The 18,163-nt window shown below is 40.8% G+C and overlaps 1 protein-coding gene and 1 non-coding gene across 4 annotated transcripts in view; both read right to left on the minus strand.

The window, feature by feature from the left end:
- araf (A-Raf proto-oncogene, serine/threonine kinase) overlaps positions 1–18,163 on the minus strand; it is a 63,082-nt gene that overhangs the window by 17,830 nt on the left and 27,089 nt on the right. For all 3 annotated transcript variants that reach the window (XM_061816808.1, XM_061816807.1, XM_061816809.1), the window contains exons 4-11: positions 9,093–9,195; positions 8,814–8,971; positions 5,851–5,937; positions 5,607–5,751; positions 5,242–5,269; positions 5,018–5,148; positions 4,720–4,922; positions 4,329–4,505 (exon numbers count right to left, since the gene is read on the minus strand). In XM_061816808.1, coding sequence (XP_061672792.1) covers positions 4,329–4,505; positions 4,720–4,922; positions 5,018–5,148; positions 5,242–5,269; positions 5,607–5,751; positions 5,851–5,937; positions 8,814–8,971; positions 9,093–9,195 — 1,032 coding nt within the window. The remainder of the gene's footprint in view (positions 1–4,328; positions 4,506–4,719; positions 4,923–5,017; positions 5,149–5,241; positions 5,270–5,606; positions 5,752–5,850; positions 5,938–8,813; positions 8,972–9,092; positions 9,196–18,163) is intronic.
- trnat-ggu (transfer RNA threonine (anticodon GGU)) lies at positions 14,818–14,890 on the minus strand. Its single transcript has one exon. It is a non-coding gene; the product is annotated as a tRNA-Thr (tRNA).

An 18,163-nucleotide genomic window follows, 5' to 3' on the forward strand; every position in this document is an offset into this window, starting at 1 on the left:
GCGACAAGTTGTTGAATGGCACATGCTGAAGCATGGATGGGGATGTGTCCGAATGGCCGGAAGTTTACAAAATATATGCGCATGCGCATTACTCACAAAGAGACTTTGCAGCACTGGTAGCGCTCAGACCGTCACACCGGTACTGTATAAGCAACAACATACTTTATGAGGCGGCACGGTGGAGCAGCTGTAAAGCGTTGGCCTCACAGTTATGACAGGGTTGATACTCAGTCGGTCCCAAAAAATTTAAGGGCTTTTTAGGGCCATTCTGAGGGGCTGACACGAAAAATTTAGGGCTGACACAGAAAAAATTTAGGGCCGACACGAAAAATTTAGGGCCATCGTGGGAAATCAAGAGTAAGGAAAAAAGACTCACCCAATGGGGCCATCGGCTGTTCTTGGTTCATCAAAGGTTCCAGTACCTCAGTACCTGTGACAGTGATCACCTGTCGCCCCTTGTGGTAGTTCTCATTGATATGACCATTGTCAACGTCTTCACATAACAGCATACAGAAAAACTGATTCTAACTACAATTGCAACTATATACACAAATGTCTTCTATTGATGTCTGTCTCAGCACCCCTATTCTAGTTCCTTGAGCCTACCCAGTGCCTTCTCTATTTGCTGCTGCAGAGGTGCCAAAGAGGCTCTCTTGTCCTTTGCTCTGCCTCTGAGTGGATTGGCCTTGGTGATAAACCTCAGCTTCCTCTTTTCTTCTGCCTGCTCACACAGCCTATCAGCCTTCTCAATAAGCGTAGATATGTCAGTCTCTATTCTGGCTTTTTTGGCTCTGAGGCAGTAGAGATGAAAAGTGGGCAGCGATGCCAAATGTAGCCAGGTACGAAGTCTTCCTTTCCCCACAGTGGTAGTTTTTAGCAATGTCACTCTCTGGGAACATGACTGCAAACACTTTTGAATTATTTTCACAAGATTTGTAACTGTAATGGCTGCAGATCACTTTTTAAGTCCACACGATCTCTGCCTTTAACGAGTCCGCCTTCGTGTATTGAACTACGTTCATAGAGCCTGACAGATTCATACCAACAGAAGATGAGAGAGTCTTCGTCAAATCAGCGTGTCTCCTTTTTTTCCGGTGCAACTCCAGCGCTTTGACGCATCTCAACGAGCCCAGCTTCCAAACTCCTTACTTTCAACCCAAGCATCTTGAAAAATGCACTTCCCCATGATACAAATTGGATCGATGAAAGACGTAACGAAGACGAAGTGAAATGCCGACTCACGGAAACAAACAATGGAATATCGACGACAAGATGGCGACTAGTTGTCAACACGATGACTTCCGTTGACAATTTCTGGCTGTTTTAGACGCCAGACGGATCTCTATTTTTTTTTTAAATAAAAGATAATTTGTTTTTTTCGGGAGAATTTTGGCGGTAGAGGTCCTCCCTTTGATTTTTTTATAATTTAAGGCCTTTTTAGGGGCTTGACCGGTTTTCGCGGAATTTAAGGACTTTTAGGAGCCCCTAAATGCACCTTCGAAAATTTAGGGGTTTTTAGGGACTTTTAGGGATGCGTGCGAACCCTGTATGAGGACTGGGTTCAATCCTGGACCTCCGTGTGTGAAATTTGCATGTTCTCGCTGTGTCTGCGTGTGTGTCACCTCCCTCCTGCTCATTGACAGCTGGGATAGGCTCCAGCACACCCGCGAGCCTCATGCGGCTCAGAAAATGGATGGATGTATCTATACGTGTAATCACTTTTGGGAAGTCTCCATTTTTTTTGCATTTTATATTCTAGATATATACATAAACCATTAGCTAGTCCTACACCGTACTCAGAAAGTAAGATCGCATTTTTGATAAACTTCGGACATAGCCCATAGCATTCACATAGAATTCCCATAGCATTCACGTAGCATTCCAAGACCATTAAAAATGTGTAAATGTGGATAACTAAATTGATATGTAAAATGTCTTCATCCAAACAAACAACATTGTATCTATTATCTAGTATCTATGTTATGCAGAGACGATCGTGATCCAAATTCATTCCGATACGCTCCATTTATTGTTCAACCTTTTCAAACTCAGGACAACACTGGCATTCCACCACAGTTGGCATTATGTCACAAAGGGAACATGAACATCAGGCTTTCGAAACTAACCTGTCTCGAACATCTCATCTCATCGAACATCTCTGCTAGAATCCTGGTACATTCCTCCTGACACAACTGGTCGGATGCGTTGATCACACACGCCTTTTAAGGTATGCCCACATATTTTCATTGGGATTCAGATCAGAGCTTTGAGATGGCATTGTTAAATTTGACTTTGTTATCCTCAAGCCACTTTTTAACCATTTTGGTCGGTTGTTTAGGGTCATTGTATGTTTGGAAGATCCACTTGCAGCAAAATTTTATCTGTCTGGCTGATGTCTTGAGATTGTGACTCATTATCACCATGTAATGTTCTTTCTTCATGATAATCTGATGTGGATGATGCATTTTTTGAAGAGCTTCACTTTCTGCTGAAGCAAAACAGCCCCACAACACAATGCCTATACCTATATGCTTCACAGTTGGTATGGTCATCTCAGGTCATCTATTTTGATTTTCCCATGATTTCAAGCAAGGAAAAAGAATATAGTGCTGTGAAATTGTATTTCCCCCCTTCTTGTTTTTGTTGCATATCTATCACACAGAAAGGTTTCAAATTATGTCAATCAATCAAATCATCAGAGACAATTCAACCAAATCCAAAATGCAGTTTCTGAATGATGATTTAATTTACTTCTTTTTCTTTCGGCTTGTCCCGTTTGGGGTCGCCACAGCGTGTCATCTTTTTCCATTTAAGCCTATCTCATGCATCCTCCTCTCTAACACCCACTGTCCTCATGTCCTCCCTCACAACATCCATCAACCTTTTCTTTGGTCTTCCTCTCACTCTTTTGCCTGGCAGCTCCATCCTCAGCCCCCTTCTACCAATATACTCACTCTCTTGCCTCTCAACATGTCCAAACCATTGAAGTCTGCTTTCTCGAACGTTGTCTCCAAAACATCCAACTTTGGCTGTCCCTCTAATGAGCTCATTTCTAATCCTATCCATCCTGTTCACACCAAGCGAGAACGTCAACATCTTCATTTCTGTTACCTCAAGTTCTGCTTCCTTTATGAGGTGAAAACAAAATTAAAAAAAAAAAAAAATCACAAACCTATCGGACTCTGTGAAGAAGTAAATCCCCGCATTCTAACACCCTTGTTAAACAGAGTCATAAGTTTGAAAAAGAATCTGTCAGAGATCGTGAAGTAGGGTATAAGAGCTAAAGAACCAATGTATCGTGCCACAATCCAAATAAATTGAAGAAGAAATTAGAGAAAAAAAGTGATTGAAATCCATCAATCCGGAAAAGCCATTACAAAATGATTTCCATGGCTTTCTGGCTCCAGCAAACCACTCTCAGAGCCATTATCCACAAATGGTGAAAACTGGGAACAGTGGAAAACCTTCCCAGGAGGTCAAAAAAGAACCTCTAATGACCTGCAGGCCTTACTGGACTCAGTTAAGATGTGCAACAAACAAAAAAAAGAAAATCAGGAAGGGGGCAAATACTTTTATACAGCACTATATTTGAGGTGTGGCATTAAACACATCCCCGGGTGTGCCGGGAACGAACTCACATGTCAGTTTACCAGTCAGGAGCTTCGAAAGCCATGACATAATCACCTGGGCTTCCCCATGTTCTTAAAAAACAAAGTAGAATTTTTTGTGGATGTAAACTTTTGAGCATGAACAAATTGATAAAGAAATTCTCTCATTATTGTGGCATTTAACAAAATTAAATAATTTTGGTGATCCTGACTGACTTGAAACAGGAATGGTTTAGTAAGATTTGACTTAAGATAGTGAGACAAAGATATCCCCCCCCCAGTGTATGTAAATCTCTGGCTTGAACTGTATATAAACTGATGGAAAACTGGAGCAGGGGACCCCTACTCATGTATACTGCATAGTGGAATGCAGTTCTATTAATGTAAAATTCATATTAAAATAGTATTATACTAATAGATTTATCATATAAGATACATGCAATGCAACTTACTCACTATAGACAAGTACAATGGGATTTTTTTGTCCAGATGTATAAATGTACTTTATACCATTCTAATGACATTAGTGGATGCGCTTCTGCGCTGGCCCTGCCAAACGAAGGAGGGCCGTTCTGTGTTTTAATGTTAATTCCATTTTGTAGATAAGAATGTAAGATAACATTTATACACAACGCTGCGCACAAATAGTCACATCAGTAGTAAACAACAGTATGAAGAAACCAAACAGTGTTGGTAAAATCTAATGTGGAAAAGTCTTACTCCATGCCCTGTGCTGTCTGTCTGGCCACGTCAATCCGCCTCATCGTGTCAAACTTTGTTTCAGAGACATGCAGATGGCGGTACAGGCTGCTCCCTTCACACCATTGTGTGATGATGGCAAAATTGGGCTTAGTCATGTAGCCCATGAACAACAGGATGTTGACATGGCGGGTTTTCCTGAATAGATGGGAACAATCTAATTTAAAAAATATATTTTTTTTCCGCAATTTGTTTTTGTCATTGCTTCTTAATTTGCAAAACACAGAATGTAAACCCACCATTATTTTTTTATTTTTTTTTTTTTTAGATGGTTCTAAGCGTAAGTAAATCTAAAATCTAAGTCAGAGGGCTGAACTGTTCATTTATAACTAAATGTAAATAGGCAACTTACCGTAAGACCTGCATTTCATTTTTAAAGGCCTGTAACTGCTCTGGTGTCGGCTCTGTGACTTTAAGGATCTTGATCGCTACATCCCCATGCCACTTGCCCTTGAATACAGTCCCAAAGGAGCCAGCTCCTATTCTCTTCTGGATTGTAACTTCTCGGGAGTGGACCTCCCAGTAGTAACTAGAGTCCCTGTAGCCCCCTCGATGCTAAAAGACAAAAAATATGCCAAAATAATTAATAAATTAACCTTTGTGTTTCTGAAAAGATTAGTTTTAAAAGAATACTGCAAAACATGACGTACTACTTTCTTTTTGTCATCTGAAGAGGAGGGCTTTCGTTCTTTGTGTTCTGAAGGGGATTTGGGTGGTCTTCTTCCTGGAGAACCTAAAGAAGAAGGTGGGCTGGTGGATGGCTTTGGTGATGGCTCAGGACCTGCAAAAATAAAAAGCAGGGCATTATCCTTTCAAGTCTAACATGAAAATGTTAGTCAATCGTAAAATGACTGCCAAACAACCTGAAGCGTACCTGTTATGTTGTTAAATTTCACCGCTTCCTAAAAAGGATGGGGGAATCAGATTTCATTCAATGGATTTCAAAGAATTTTATGGATACAGATCATTTTGAATAAAAATAAAAAGCCTTTATACAAGGCTTTTCATTCTTTTCATGTCATTTGTCTTTTATCCAAAGGGCTAAACTATTCAGTTGTCACATGCATTGAGCCAATCATATTAGGTTGCGCTTTGTTTTAAAAAAATTTTTAACCTATTGTTTTGTCGACAGAAAATGTCAGTTATATGATCAAACTTGAACTCCTCTAGCATTAAAATGGACTAACGAGGACATTTCCATAATTTCAAATTGTTACAACAAAGAACACTAACACTTGCCTCTATAAGGCTGGCAACAGCAGGGCTCACTGTGCTGACCATATGAACATTGGGTGTTGAGGTGGAACGATGTCTTTGTAGAGACTGGCCATCTCCACTGGGATTGGGGAAGCGAAAGGCTGGTGGTGGGGACAGAAGGTCCAGCCTGAGAGACACAAAAAGCCACAGTGTATTCTAATATCTGCTTGAAAAAGCGGAGTCTTATTTTTAACATGCTCATAAATAGTTTGGCCTGCAAGCTTACCCATGAGGCTCTGGGGTTAAGGGTACGTTACTCTGTGATGGGGAATTTTCTGGCAGTAGTATCTGAGGATACTCATCTGTGCAGGGACTTGGATCACAACCAACCAAAGAAGTAGAAAAGGATGAGACAAAACCAAAGAAACAAAAGATAATAACATTAATCAAGGGTGGGCTGTAGCAGGTTATAACTGAACTAATTTTGTTCATTTTTACTACAGTGGAGCCTCGGAGTTCGAACGTCGTGCTAGTTCTACCAACTGGTTTTTGACCCAATTCTCGGTGTCCGAACACCCGACCAAACCGAAGCCCGTTGACCAGGTAGCCGACTCGAGCAAAGCGATGACGAATGCACATGGAATGGTGTGGAGACGAATCGGTGCCCACTTCAGTCACTTATAGCATGCCAGTGCGTGCCCATAGCATCAGTATGCACCTTCAGTAGTGCTTCTAAAGATTGCTTTTTGTTAATTTTCCAATATTTTCTTTGGCATGGGCCCAAAGAAAGACAGCAGTACTAGAAGCAGTGAAAGAAAAGGAAGGTTGAGCGACCCAGAGTGAATCTAAGTATGCTCAGTACAGAAATGTGGTGCGTTTGTTACAGCTCTTACTAGCAAACATTGTACGGCTAAGTCGACTAGTTCAACTGTTGCTATTGCTACATGAAAATGTAATAAATGGCAGTGTTCACAAAGGAGTGAGTATCATTAAAGAGCAAAGACCACAGATAATAGAAGAAAGAAGCTACTGTGGAACTACGCAGTTAAATAATGGACAGTGACTTCGGCGTAACACTTGTTCATTCCCTCTCGAGCTATCACATCGCCACCAAAAAGATAAATGATACACATTTAAGTTGGTTTAGGTGGGTGTACATGTTTATAGGTAAACGGGAATTTAAAAAATAATGTACTATTTTGAGGTCGGAACAGATTAAAGTCATTTACATTATTTGCTATGGAAAAAATATTTCCGCGGTTAAACAACTCAGACATTGAACACTTCACAAGAAGAATTGACCCCTCCGTAGAAATTGCGTCATCCGCGTCGCTGACCAATCAGAGGCCAGAGATCTGCATATACCACGCCCCTTTTTTGGACCCGCAGTTTTCTCAGACGTTGTATGGTCCAGTATAGCTTTTGGTAGCGTTTTATCGCGTATTTGGGTTCTTTAACAATAGATATGGTTGAGAGGTGTAGTGACGGACTTTATAATAGTGACGACAGGTATCCAGAAAGGCTAGTTGGTGGACTTCAATTCGTACCCTTTCCAAAACCGAAGACCCAGTACGAAAAATGTCTTTGATGGATCAAACTTTGTGGAAAACCGCATCATCAACTGAATCCATCTAAAATCAACAGGAACAGAAGACCGAGTACGAAAAATGTCTTTGATGGATAAAACTTTGTGGAAAACCGCATCATCAACTGAATCCATCTAAAATCAACAGGAACAGTAGACCGAGTACGAAAAATGTCTTTGATGGATAAAACTTTGTGGAAGACCGTATGATCAACTGAATCCATCAACCGGAACAGATATGTTTGCACGAAGGTAAGCCCTATATTTGATTTTCAATACATGTCCCATATAAATAGAATTAGCAGTTCTTCGCTTGCATAATATAGCTACGTGTGAATGATTGTCACACTTGATCTGTGTTGAGCGATATTTTGCGATGATCTGACTGCACAAACGTGTCTGTTCGGCGGCTCCCAAGCTAAGCTAAACCGGACTTTGTTAGCACGAATGTATGCCCTATATTTGATTTTCAATACATGTCTCATATAAATGAATTAGGAGTTCTTCGCTTGCACAATATAGCTACGTGTGAATTATTGACACACTTGATCTGTGTTGAGTGATATTTTGCGATGATCTGACTGCACAAACGTGTCTCCGTTCGGCGGGTCCCAAGCTAAGCTAAACCGGACTTTATTAGCACGAAGGTATGCCCTATATTTGATTTTCAATACGTCTCATATAAATGAATTCGCAGTTCTTCGCTTCCATAACATAGCTAAATGTGAATGATTGTCACACTTGATCTGTGTTGAGCGATATTTTGTGATGATCTGACTGCACAAACGTGTCTCTGTTTGGCGGTGAGCTAAGCTAAACCGGACTAGCAGTCCTAAAAGCCTTCGACTTGCACCGAGACACCAAGACTGAAGGAAGGATGTTTGAGGACACTAAAGTAGTGATTGTCGTACTCGGTCGGGACTTACGTGGGTTCGGCACTAATTGAAGAATAATTATTGAGGGGAGCGCGTGACGTTACACAAAGAAAACAAGAGAAACAACTCGTAAATCAAGCCTCGCCTTCTTCTTTTCCTTCTTACGGCGGTTCACAAACGGCTATACAGATACACATACAGATTCTGCACACAAGTGTGATATGTAACACGAAAATAGGAAACTGTCAATGACGAATTTGTCTTTGGGTTATAATATATTATATTATATGGCTTCTCTGTCTTCCTCTGACTCTGGAAAGATCTCGCGCTAATATCAATGGTTTCTCCGTCGATATGCATGTAAATACCATTGAAATACCCCTCACTGAAATACTTGAAGCCCTGCTGTCTGCTTTTCAACAATATTTCACTGTTAGCTAAGAATGCAAGTGAGAAATCAGCCGGTAAATCGGACAGTTTCGCTCTATTCTTTTCTTGCTGCGCCGCCCTTTTTGCTAATTGTCTGACGTAGGTGCACGTGGCGTGACGTCACTTAATGAGGCGTTGTTAAGTGCCCTGTACGGAGGGGTCAATTATGTTCAAACTTCAAGGTTCCACTGTATTTTAAGAACTTAATTTGTCTCATGCAATTAAAGTTATGTTTGTTCTCTAGATTTAATGCCTCTCCATCAAATCGTATTGGCCAAAATTCAAGACTGCAATATCGGTCTCCGATTTTAAGAGAAAAAGGTAGATTGAGACATTCCCATTTACTACAATTCAACTCACCGCTGTTTGCTTACTGTGTCCATGTCGACACAAACAGTAGGCACCTTGCTACTGCAGTGCTGGTGAAATTTGTAGCCACATGTCTGACACCTGAAGCCATTAAATAAAAACTTGTGGCAAAAATCACAGTAAGCCAGTTTAAAGAAGGTTTTCCGTACCTGCGCAGATACAAATTATATTGTCATTTCTGTAGTAACTGAACATTTGAGCGGAAAAAAAAAAAAAAAAAAAAAAAAAAAAAAAAAATCAGACAAGAAAGCAGATTTGCTTGCTACTTACAAAGTTGTGCATGGTCAGAGGAATATCATCCAGGACTTCAACTAGTAACTCCTCTCCAACCAAAGGAGTGATGTCCGTTTCCCACTCTGTCAGTCTCTTACGACTGGAAGACCACAACAAAGACATATATGAACCCAGAATTATGAGCACCGTTTTTCAAAAATCAAAAGGAAGCAGAGATTATATAAAACATAACATCATACAATAAATAAAAATGAAGACAAACAAAAAAATCTCATTTAAAAACAATGACAAAGCCCAAATGCTTTTGTGTGTGTGTCTGTGTGTGTGTATATTCACATATACACACTTACGCACACTGTTTTTGATTAATTTATTTTAGCAGGCTTTGAGACATTTTTGGGCCTCTCCAGTAGGTTAATGACCTACAGTATGTGCCCAATGTTTAATATTTGTTTGAGTGCATATTTGTTTTTGTGCAAACACAGCCGAGTTAGATTTATCTATTTTTAATGTAATAGATTTATTGTTCATCCATCCATTTTACAAGCTGCTAATCATCACGAGGGTCACAGAGAATCTTATTTCTCACGACAGAGTCTTTCTGGTGTTTTTTTTTTTTTTTAAATAATTTTTAACAAAACTCCATGAAGGCTTCCATGTGTCTTGCACTGAGTAGAGGCTTCCATCGGGCCAATCTGCCATAAGCCTCGACTGGTGGAGGGCTGCCATGATGGTTGACTTACAAGAACTCTCTACTATCGCCCAACTGCATCTTTGGAACTGAGTTACAGTGATCAGTGGGTTCTCTTTACTTCTTTCACTGGGTCCAATTAGGACCAAGAACTTGATGCTGGGTTTCCTTTAGAGAATCAGGATAGAGAACACAAAGTGCATTTATACGCTGTAAAGAAAGAAAAAAAAGCCTGCAACACCAAAAGAAATTAAAACACAGAAAAGAAAAAAAATCTTGTAATAGCGAGGCCGTGTAAAGTGAACTACTTTGTAGTGAGGGAACACAGTATAGCGAGGGGGAAAAAAAAAAAAAAATAGTTTCGATCCATGGGGGGCCCCATTAGTGAGCTTTACTTTATTCAGTCACTGATTTGACGAGCACGATCGCATTCAAACGCGCTCGCAAATCTGCACAGTCGAGCACGAAAAATCACGCGCGTAAAATTTGTAATTTGAGTAGAAAAAAAGACATTGAAAGACATCACTTATTATGTGTAGTCTTGACACTAATTTACGTGTTTATTTCATAAACATTAACCAAACAAGCCTGCTCCTAAACAATCAGTATTCATCCGGAAATGGTAAATGCGAGTTAACCGTACTGAGCATGTACGGAAGTGATGCCAAAAGCGCATGATCCAACCTACTTCACATACTGCGAGCACATTTACGTTGAAAGTCATCAACATCATGAGCCATGTCAAGGGAAATTCAGTTACAACCAGGGGTTCTCAATGCGTCGATCGCGAGGCAGTGTGACGGCGTGCCCAAAAAAAAAAAAAAAAAAAAAAAAAAGACGTTAAGACTATCATCCACCTTGTCACTTGATTCAGGTGTGGCCAATACATCGCGCACACGCACGTAAAATTGCGTTCTAGCATGCAGACCTCCTGTTTACGGCAGTCGCGGCAATGTGTGCACCCTCCCAAACAATACATCACAATTGCCGACAGGAATGTTTGTTACAATGTATCACTAGCTTGTTGACACCAATGGCAATTATGTTGAAATAAACTTTCAGCATTTTCAAAACATTGCAGGTATAGACTGTTCCGTGTTTATTCCTCGACAGGCCAGTACATTTAACTTTTCTTCAGATAGTTTGTCAGATCAAGAATTTTTATTGATGAAAAATTTTAAATACCATTTGATATTATGTTCTACTAATAACAGTTGATATTGGAATGAATGAATTCAATGAGGGGTGTGCCCCCCCCCCTTTGGCACGAAATTTTAGATAGGCCTCATCGTATTAACAGCTGTCAGTTATAAAATATTTGAGAAACTTACATCCAACTTACCTTTGTGTTTCCTGGTTTGGATATACTCCTAGATATTTTTTGCTCCTATCGGAACACAGAGTGCACAGCACTTTGGCGGGAACTTCCACTTTTTGTATGTGTTCGGTGAGACATGTTGATACAGTTTTCGTTCTTATCTGCACGGTTACACATTTTTCAAGCCATGTCCATCTGAAACAGTTTTTTACCCTGTGGTTTTTATCAATTTCTCTGGCACAATCCTCTTTTCGCTCCAAGACTTTCACCATACTGGCAAATGTGCAGATCGCTCAATAACATATGCATACATATGTTCATAAGTTATAACTATGCCGTAGTAAACAGAATGTTTTGCTATGAAATGTTAGAGTGAAAATACCAACGAAATACCACCAAAATGCTGCCGGAAATCAGAATGTTGTCGTTATTATAAACACCAAATTTAATGCCAACAGATAGCAATGCCATAAACAGATAGCAATGCCATAAACAGATAGCAATGCCATATTCAGATAGCAATGCCGTTTTCCGCTACCACAGCTGTGACTATTTTTACAATGAGCGTTGTCGATAGACGCTGGAGGCCGATCTTGATCACAGCCTCGCACCGTGTCAAGCCGTAACCTACACCCCCCCACCCATATTTTCTCAACGGATTTCCACGTTTCACAAAAATGACAATTTCAGATGAAAAAACTCGGAATTCTGCGAATCTGCGGAAAATTGTCATCCCTGAATTTAGTGATGTTATATTAATCCAGTAAATTATTTTAGAGGTCTAATACAGAGGAAATGTATTTTATTTGTCTATCATACAAATGAGGCTAAAATTGAATTAAAAAAATATTTAAAAAATTCTAAACACAACAGAAATGAAAAAAACTAGCATCAAAGTCAGTCTCAAGATTTTGTTCGAAAAGTGGGTTGGATTCGGCAAGTTCCGGTTCTCTCTGGAATCTAACGTCAAGGCAACATTTACCCAGAGAATGAAAAAGCTAGCAAAGATGGCGAGAGAGTGTGTTGCATATGGATGTTCTGTAACAAACGCTGATGGAGTTAGCTTACATGAATGGCCGAAAAACTAACAGATAGGCAAGATATGGACCAGGTTTGTGAAGACAAAGCGGGTGCATTGGCGTTACAAGTCATAGTCGACAGTGTTATGTTCAAGCGTTTCATGGAGGACTGCTTTGAAAACCCCGTATGGCATTCACTTGGTTTCACCAGCAAGTAAGTACGTCTGTGTTCAATTACATCCGTGTTCAATTGTTTAGTATTGACAAGTATCTATCTTGTTTTAAATGTAAGTACAATCTGATGTTTAGGAGGTGACGAAATTTGGACACTGTATAAAGTTAGTGTTCTGTTGATGCTGAGGTCTTCCTCATATTTGATGGCAGCAGTGTGTGCTCTGAAGTGTTCGGTGCATTTTAATATGGGCGAAATGCATGCAAATAACGCGAAGAACGCGCTATAAAAAAATGGACATTACTCTAATCTGACAAAATATTCCAAATTGAAAATATGAATGAAATGTTTGTTTTATCTTGGAGAAAGCCAAGGTTACTACCGTGTGCCTGTCCAACTATCCATTCGTGCCTTTCACCAGACAATGAGAATTGTAACCCTAAACCTAAAAGACGAGCTTGTGAAAAATGAAATGTTAAAATGTTAGCAGTGGCAAGTTCCCTTAAATTTAGATTATTTGCTTGTTTTTCAGAATAAAAAACCTGTTTAGGTATAATTCACTTGCTTACAGCCATGGCCATATCCACAATTGTCGGTTTAAACCCATTATCAGAAGTTGATGTAGAGTCAAGTGAGTACGAAGAGCTGGCAGACATTATTGAAAGTGCCGATTTAAGTAAAGATGTGAGGAAGCTATCTCCACTAGGACAGACCTCCAGTATCGAGGGATACCACAGTGTTGTGGACCACTTGGCTCCCAAGATGTATCACATTGGATAAGATGGGATGAGAAACCGGTAAATGACAATTACTGAATTAGTCTGTAAAACAGCAGTTAACTTTCAATTTTGTGTTTGATAGATTACACTTAGCAGCATTTCATTTCAACGAGAATAATCAATGGGCTCAAGCAAAAGACAAATCTGGCTGTTTGATGTTCAACATAACCTCTCCAAAGGCAAAACAAGGGCATCACACGATGAAGAAGATAATGCAGGACTGTACATTTGGTGAGGCACTCACCCCCACCCCACAAACAAAAAAAAAAAAACCTGAACAACACAAACGCTATCAAAGTATAACATTGTAAGTATAATTATTCTGCAATAATATTAAACCTGTTAAATTCAGGCGAAAACTCAGTTGTTGACATCACAAAGAAGACAGTCAAAATGTAAAATAAAAACATTTATGACGTAAAGTTTATGTCTGGGCCACTCGAACAGCTTGACGAAAATTTGACGTAGTCAAATGATTCGTCCATGGAAATAGAATAACTTTGAATGCCAACAAGTGAAGTAACCTAGATTTCAGAAAGACTTTCACTATGAGGCTTGCAAGAAGCAATTTTCTTTCCTGGGGTTGTCAAGACATGACATCACACGGAAGCAGCTTAAACAGAGCCTCGGTTTGAAACAGCCACAGGGGCCATTCGGATTCCAAAAATGTGCACTTTGGTGCTAATTTATTTCATTTCTGTTGTGTTGAGAATTTTTCTAATATTTTTTATGAAAAATTAGCTATGTTTGTGTGACATATATAAATAAAATATAGGTCCTCTGGATTAGACCTTTGACGTGTTGAGATTCCATGCCTAATCACACCCGCAACTTTATATGCGGGCATGACCGACCACACTCGTACATTTTTCAAATGTGAGTGACTGCTTTATTTGAGTGTTTGTTATTAAATTTACTTCCACTGTGTAAAGAGTGATAGTGGTCTCTCTGTAATGAATTGATGTTATTCCCCTTTTTGGAGGGTGGTATTACTTTAATGAGTGTGTTGGGCAAATTATGTTTTACATATATACCAAATATTTGTTATATTAGTTCTACCTTCAACTTTAATAGCTTTTGTCCTGTTGTAGCTTCTACTTCTCCTGGTCAGGCTGTTCTTCATGTGACGATGTTCCTGCCGGCTCCTTGTGTATACAGCTTGACATAGATGTCTGGTTTTGTCTCTGTCCCTCTCACTTTAAAATAATGAAAGCTTAAGTAAGTGGTGACAGCTCCTAACAATTGTACCTTTTCCTCTCTTTGCAGACTTTCCTTTCTTTTAGTAATAAAAATCCACCAAGACAAGACTGTCTCCTTGCTTATGGTGTCAGAAAAATACTTTGCCAAAAAAGTTAGAGTTAGAAGTGAGTTTCCAGGATTGATCGCCAATCCAGTGACTTTTCGAACAAGTGACTGATCGTGCGGGATGAGCGCACTAGTCCTGCCCTTACCCAAACATTAGGATGGGGGACTGCCCGGTTGCATTCCTGGATCAGCCATCACCTTGGGATTCCAAACGAACCAAACAAAGAACTCCAGTAAACATTATTATCATTTATTTCTTTATTTTTGGTGGGGAACAATCTTGTCTTTGCATTAAAGCTCAAGTCTCATCCCTATAAACATTGTAAAATAGATAGTGAAATGAAAACTGTGTGTGTTTCTTTCGGCTTGTCCCTTTCGGGGTCGCCACAGCGTGTCATCTCAGATGAACGCATATACATGTTTGGCACAATTTTTACACCGGATGCCCTTCCTGACGCAACCCTTCTCAGGGAGTGGAGGCCCCAGTGGGATACGAACCCACAACCTCTGGTTTACCAAACCAGTGCTCTGACCACTGAGCTACGGGGCCTCTAGTAAAATGAAAACTACATAACATTATTCACTTCGTCTTTACAAAAAAAAAAAAATAAATACGAGCGGAGAGCGCGTCATCCATGCGCAAAGTTGTGGAACTGTATTTCAACATCCAAGTGGTCACCATATTGGTTGCATCTACTGCCCGTGACGTCACGCCAGACATTCGCCATTGAAAACATGCTGTGGCTCCTACTATGGGACACACCCCTTCAGACACGGAAGCTCTTTTCAAAGAAGAGAACATCTCACAATCGAGTGAAGTGTCTGGGAAATATTACCACATTGTTACGAGCTATATTTAGATGATATGTGGCTCACTTCGAACTCACAACAGATTCCCAGACAGTATGTACCAGCCCAGTCGAAGCCGCGCTCGTCCGCGAGGCACGACGGGGAAGCCTTCGCAAGCGAGCCCGACGCGGAAGAGGCATGGCTTCGGGTTAACTTGTCCGCCCACCTACTATGGGACACGGAAGCTCGGCCGAAGCCGTGTTCGGCGGGCACAGGGCCGACTGGCACATCAACAAATTTACACCTGACTTACAGATGCGGATCTTTTGTAATGTTTCTGAAAGGATTACGTCCTCCCCCCGAACTATTGTTTTTTTCATAGCGCTATACACACCTACATGTCATTTGGAACCCACGACGCTCTCGTCCTTTGCACCCGTGCAATCCATTTTTGACGACGAACCGGGTCTCTTGGAGACTTATGAAGGGTGAATCCATCCTCTCGAGTGTTGGAGCAATACAAAGCAATGCAACGAGGCAGCATTTTGGCTAACACGAAGGAACAAAGAGCTACCTACCCGCAGGTAAAACTAATAGAAACAAACAAGTCCGCTTAAGTGCGCTACTGCCCTTAATGTAACTTCCTGCTTCTTGTCGAAAGCAAATCCCTCAAGCGGATTTTCATGGCGGGAGTTATAAAAAGCCATATGTCAAAATCATGTTTTGTGGTGGAAAAAAAACAGATGCAGGGTTCATACTCAGTCAGACCCCAAAAATTTAAGGGCTTTTTAGGGTCATTCTTAGGGGCTGACACGAAAAATTTAGGGCCGACACGGAAAAAATTTAGGGCCGACACGAAAAATTTAGGGCCATCGTGGGAAATCATGAGTAAGGAAAAAAGACACCCAATGGTGCCATCGGCTGTTCTTGGTTCTTCAAAGGTTCAAGTACCTCAGTACCTGTGACAGTGATCACCTGTCGCCCCTTGTGGTAGTTCTCATTGATATGACCATTTTTAACGTCTTCACATAACAGCATACAGAAAAACTGATTCTAACTACAATTGCAACTATATACACAAATGTCTTCTACTGATGTCTGTCTCAGCACCCCTATTCTAGTTCCTTGAGCCTACCCAGTGCCTCCTCTATTTGCTGCTGCAGAGGTGCCAAAGAGGCTCTCTTGTCCTTTGCTCTGCCTCTGAGTGGATTGGCCTTGGTGATAAACCTCAGCTTCCTCTTTTCTTCTGCCTGCTCACACAGCCTATCAGCCTTCTCAATAAGCGTAGATATGTCAGTCTCTATTCTGGCTTTTTTGGCTCTGAGGCAGTAGAGATGAAAAGTGGGCAGCGATGCCAAATGTAGCCAGGTACGAAGTCTTCCTTTCCCCACAGTGGTAGTTTTTAGCAATGTCACTCTCTGGGAACATGACTGCAAACACTTTTGAATTATTTTCACAAGATTTGTAACTGTAATGGCTGCAGATCACTTTTTAAGTCCACACGATCTCTGCCTTTAACGAGTCCGCCTTCGTGTATTGAACTACGTTCACAGAGCCTGACTTCTGGCTGGTTGAAGTCGATGGCTGGACAACTGTAGGTGCGCATGCACTGCTAGTACCACTGCCTGAAGTTGATGCTTCACTATCTTTATATTTTAGAAACAGATTTATACTAACGGAAGATGAGAGAGTCTACGTCAAATCAGGGTGTCTCCTTTTTTTCCGGTGCAAGTCCAGCCCTTTGACGCCCATCATTCCTAGCTGGTAGCTCTGCTTGCACAGATGGCAGTAAAACATGTGCCAATCTTTTGCATTTCAACGAACCCAGCTTCCAAACTCCTTACTTTCAACCCAAGCATCTTGAAAAATGCACTTCCCCATGCTACAAGTTGGATCGATGAAAGACGTAACGAAGACGAAGTGAAATGCCGACTCATGGAAACAAACAATGGAATATCGACGACAAGATGGCAACTCGTTGTCAACACGATGACTTCCGTTGACAATTTCTGGCTGTTTTAGACGGCAGACGGATCGCTATTTTTTTTTTTTTTAAATAAAAGATTTTTTTTTTTGGCGGTAGAGGTCTTTCCTTTGATTTTTTATAATTCAAGGCCTTTTTAGGGGCTTGACCGGTTTTCGCGGATTTTAAGGACTTTTAGGAGCCCCTAAATGCACCTTCAAAAATTTTGGGGTTTTTAGGGACGCGTGCGAACCCTGAAATGGGTCCATACCGGCTGCCGTTTTTGATTAATAACATACTAAAACGCATTCATTTCATGACAGTGCCACTTTAAGGAGTAATGGTAGTTGCTCTCCCCACATTCCATTGGTAGGATTCAAGTCGATACCATAAAGTACAGATCAGTAAGGTGTTTGAGGCTGCAAGATCTGACGATGTGGGGTTTGAGGCCCAAGGTTTAAATTTAGTGACTGGTTCGATGCCACAAGACCTGATAGCGAGGGATAGATCTCCAAGGCTTAAATTCAAGGAGGGGGTCAGTGCCTCAAGATCTAACCGTGAGGGGTTCATGTCCCAAAGACCCATTAATTAGGGGTTCAAGGCCCCGACAGTGTCAAAAACGTTTGAAGATTGTGATAAAGAAAAAAGCTTCCAGAAAAATAGAAGTTGGATGATGAGCAAAACCAGTGATAAAACGGGGTTTTACCAGTGTACACATCACTAATCATAACCCATTGCGTGGATAGAGAAATATGTAACGGTCGTGCCAAGAAAGAGTACCACAGATGCATTATTCGCCTTGAGGATGCTCGTGGAAAAGTACAAAAAAGGTCAGAAGGAGCTACATTGTGTCTGGTGTGGCGGAGAAATATGTTAGAATAGTACAGGACATGTATGAGGACAGCAGAACAGCGGTGAGATGTGCCGTAGATGTGTCAGAAGAATTTAAGGTGGAGGTGGGGCTGCATCAGGGATCCGCGCTGAGCCCCTTCCTGTTTGCGGTAGTGATGGATAGGCTGACAGATGAGGTTAGGCTGGAAGCCCTTTGGACTATGATGTTCGCAGATACTG

The sequence above is a fragment of the Syngnathoides biaculeatus genome, chromosome 4, assembly GCF_019802595.1.
Source record: "Syngnathoides biaculeatus isolate LvHL_M chromosome 4, ASM1980259v1, whole genome shotgun sequence".
NCBI classification, from domain to species: Eukaryota; Metazoa; Chordata; class Actinopteri; order Syngnathiformes; family Syngnathidae; genus Syngnathoides; species Syngnathoides biaculeatus.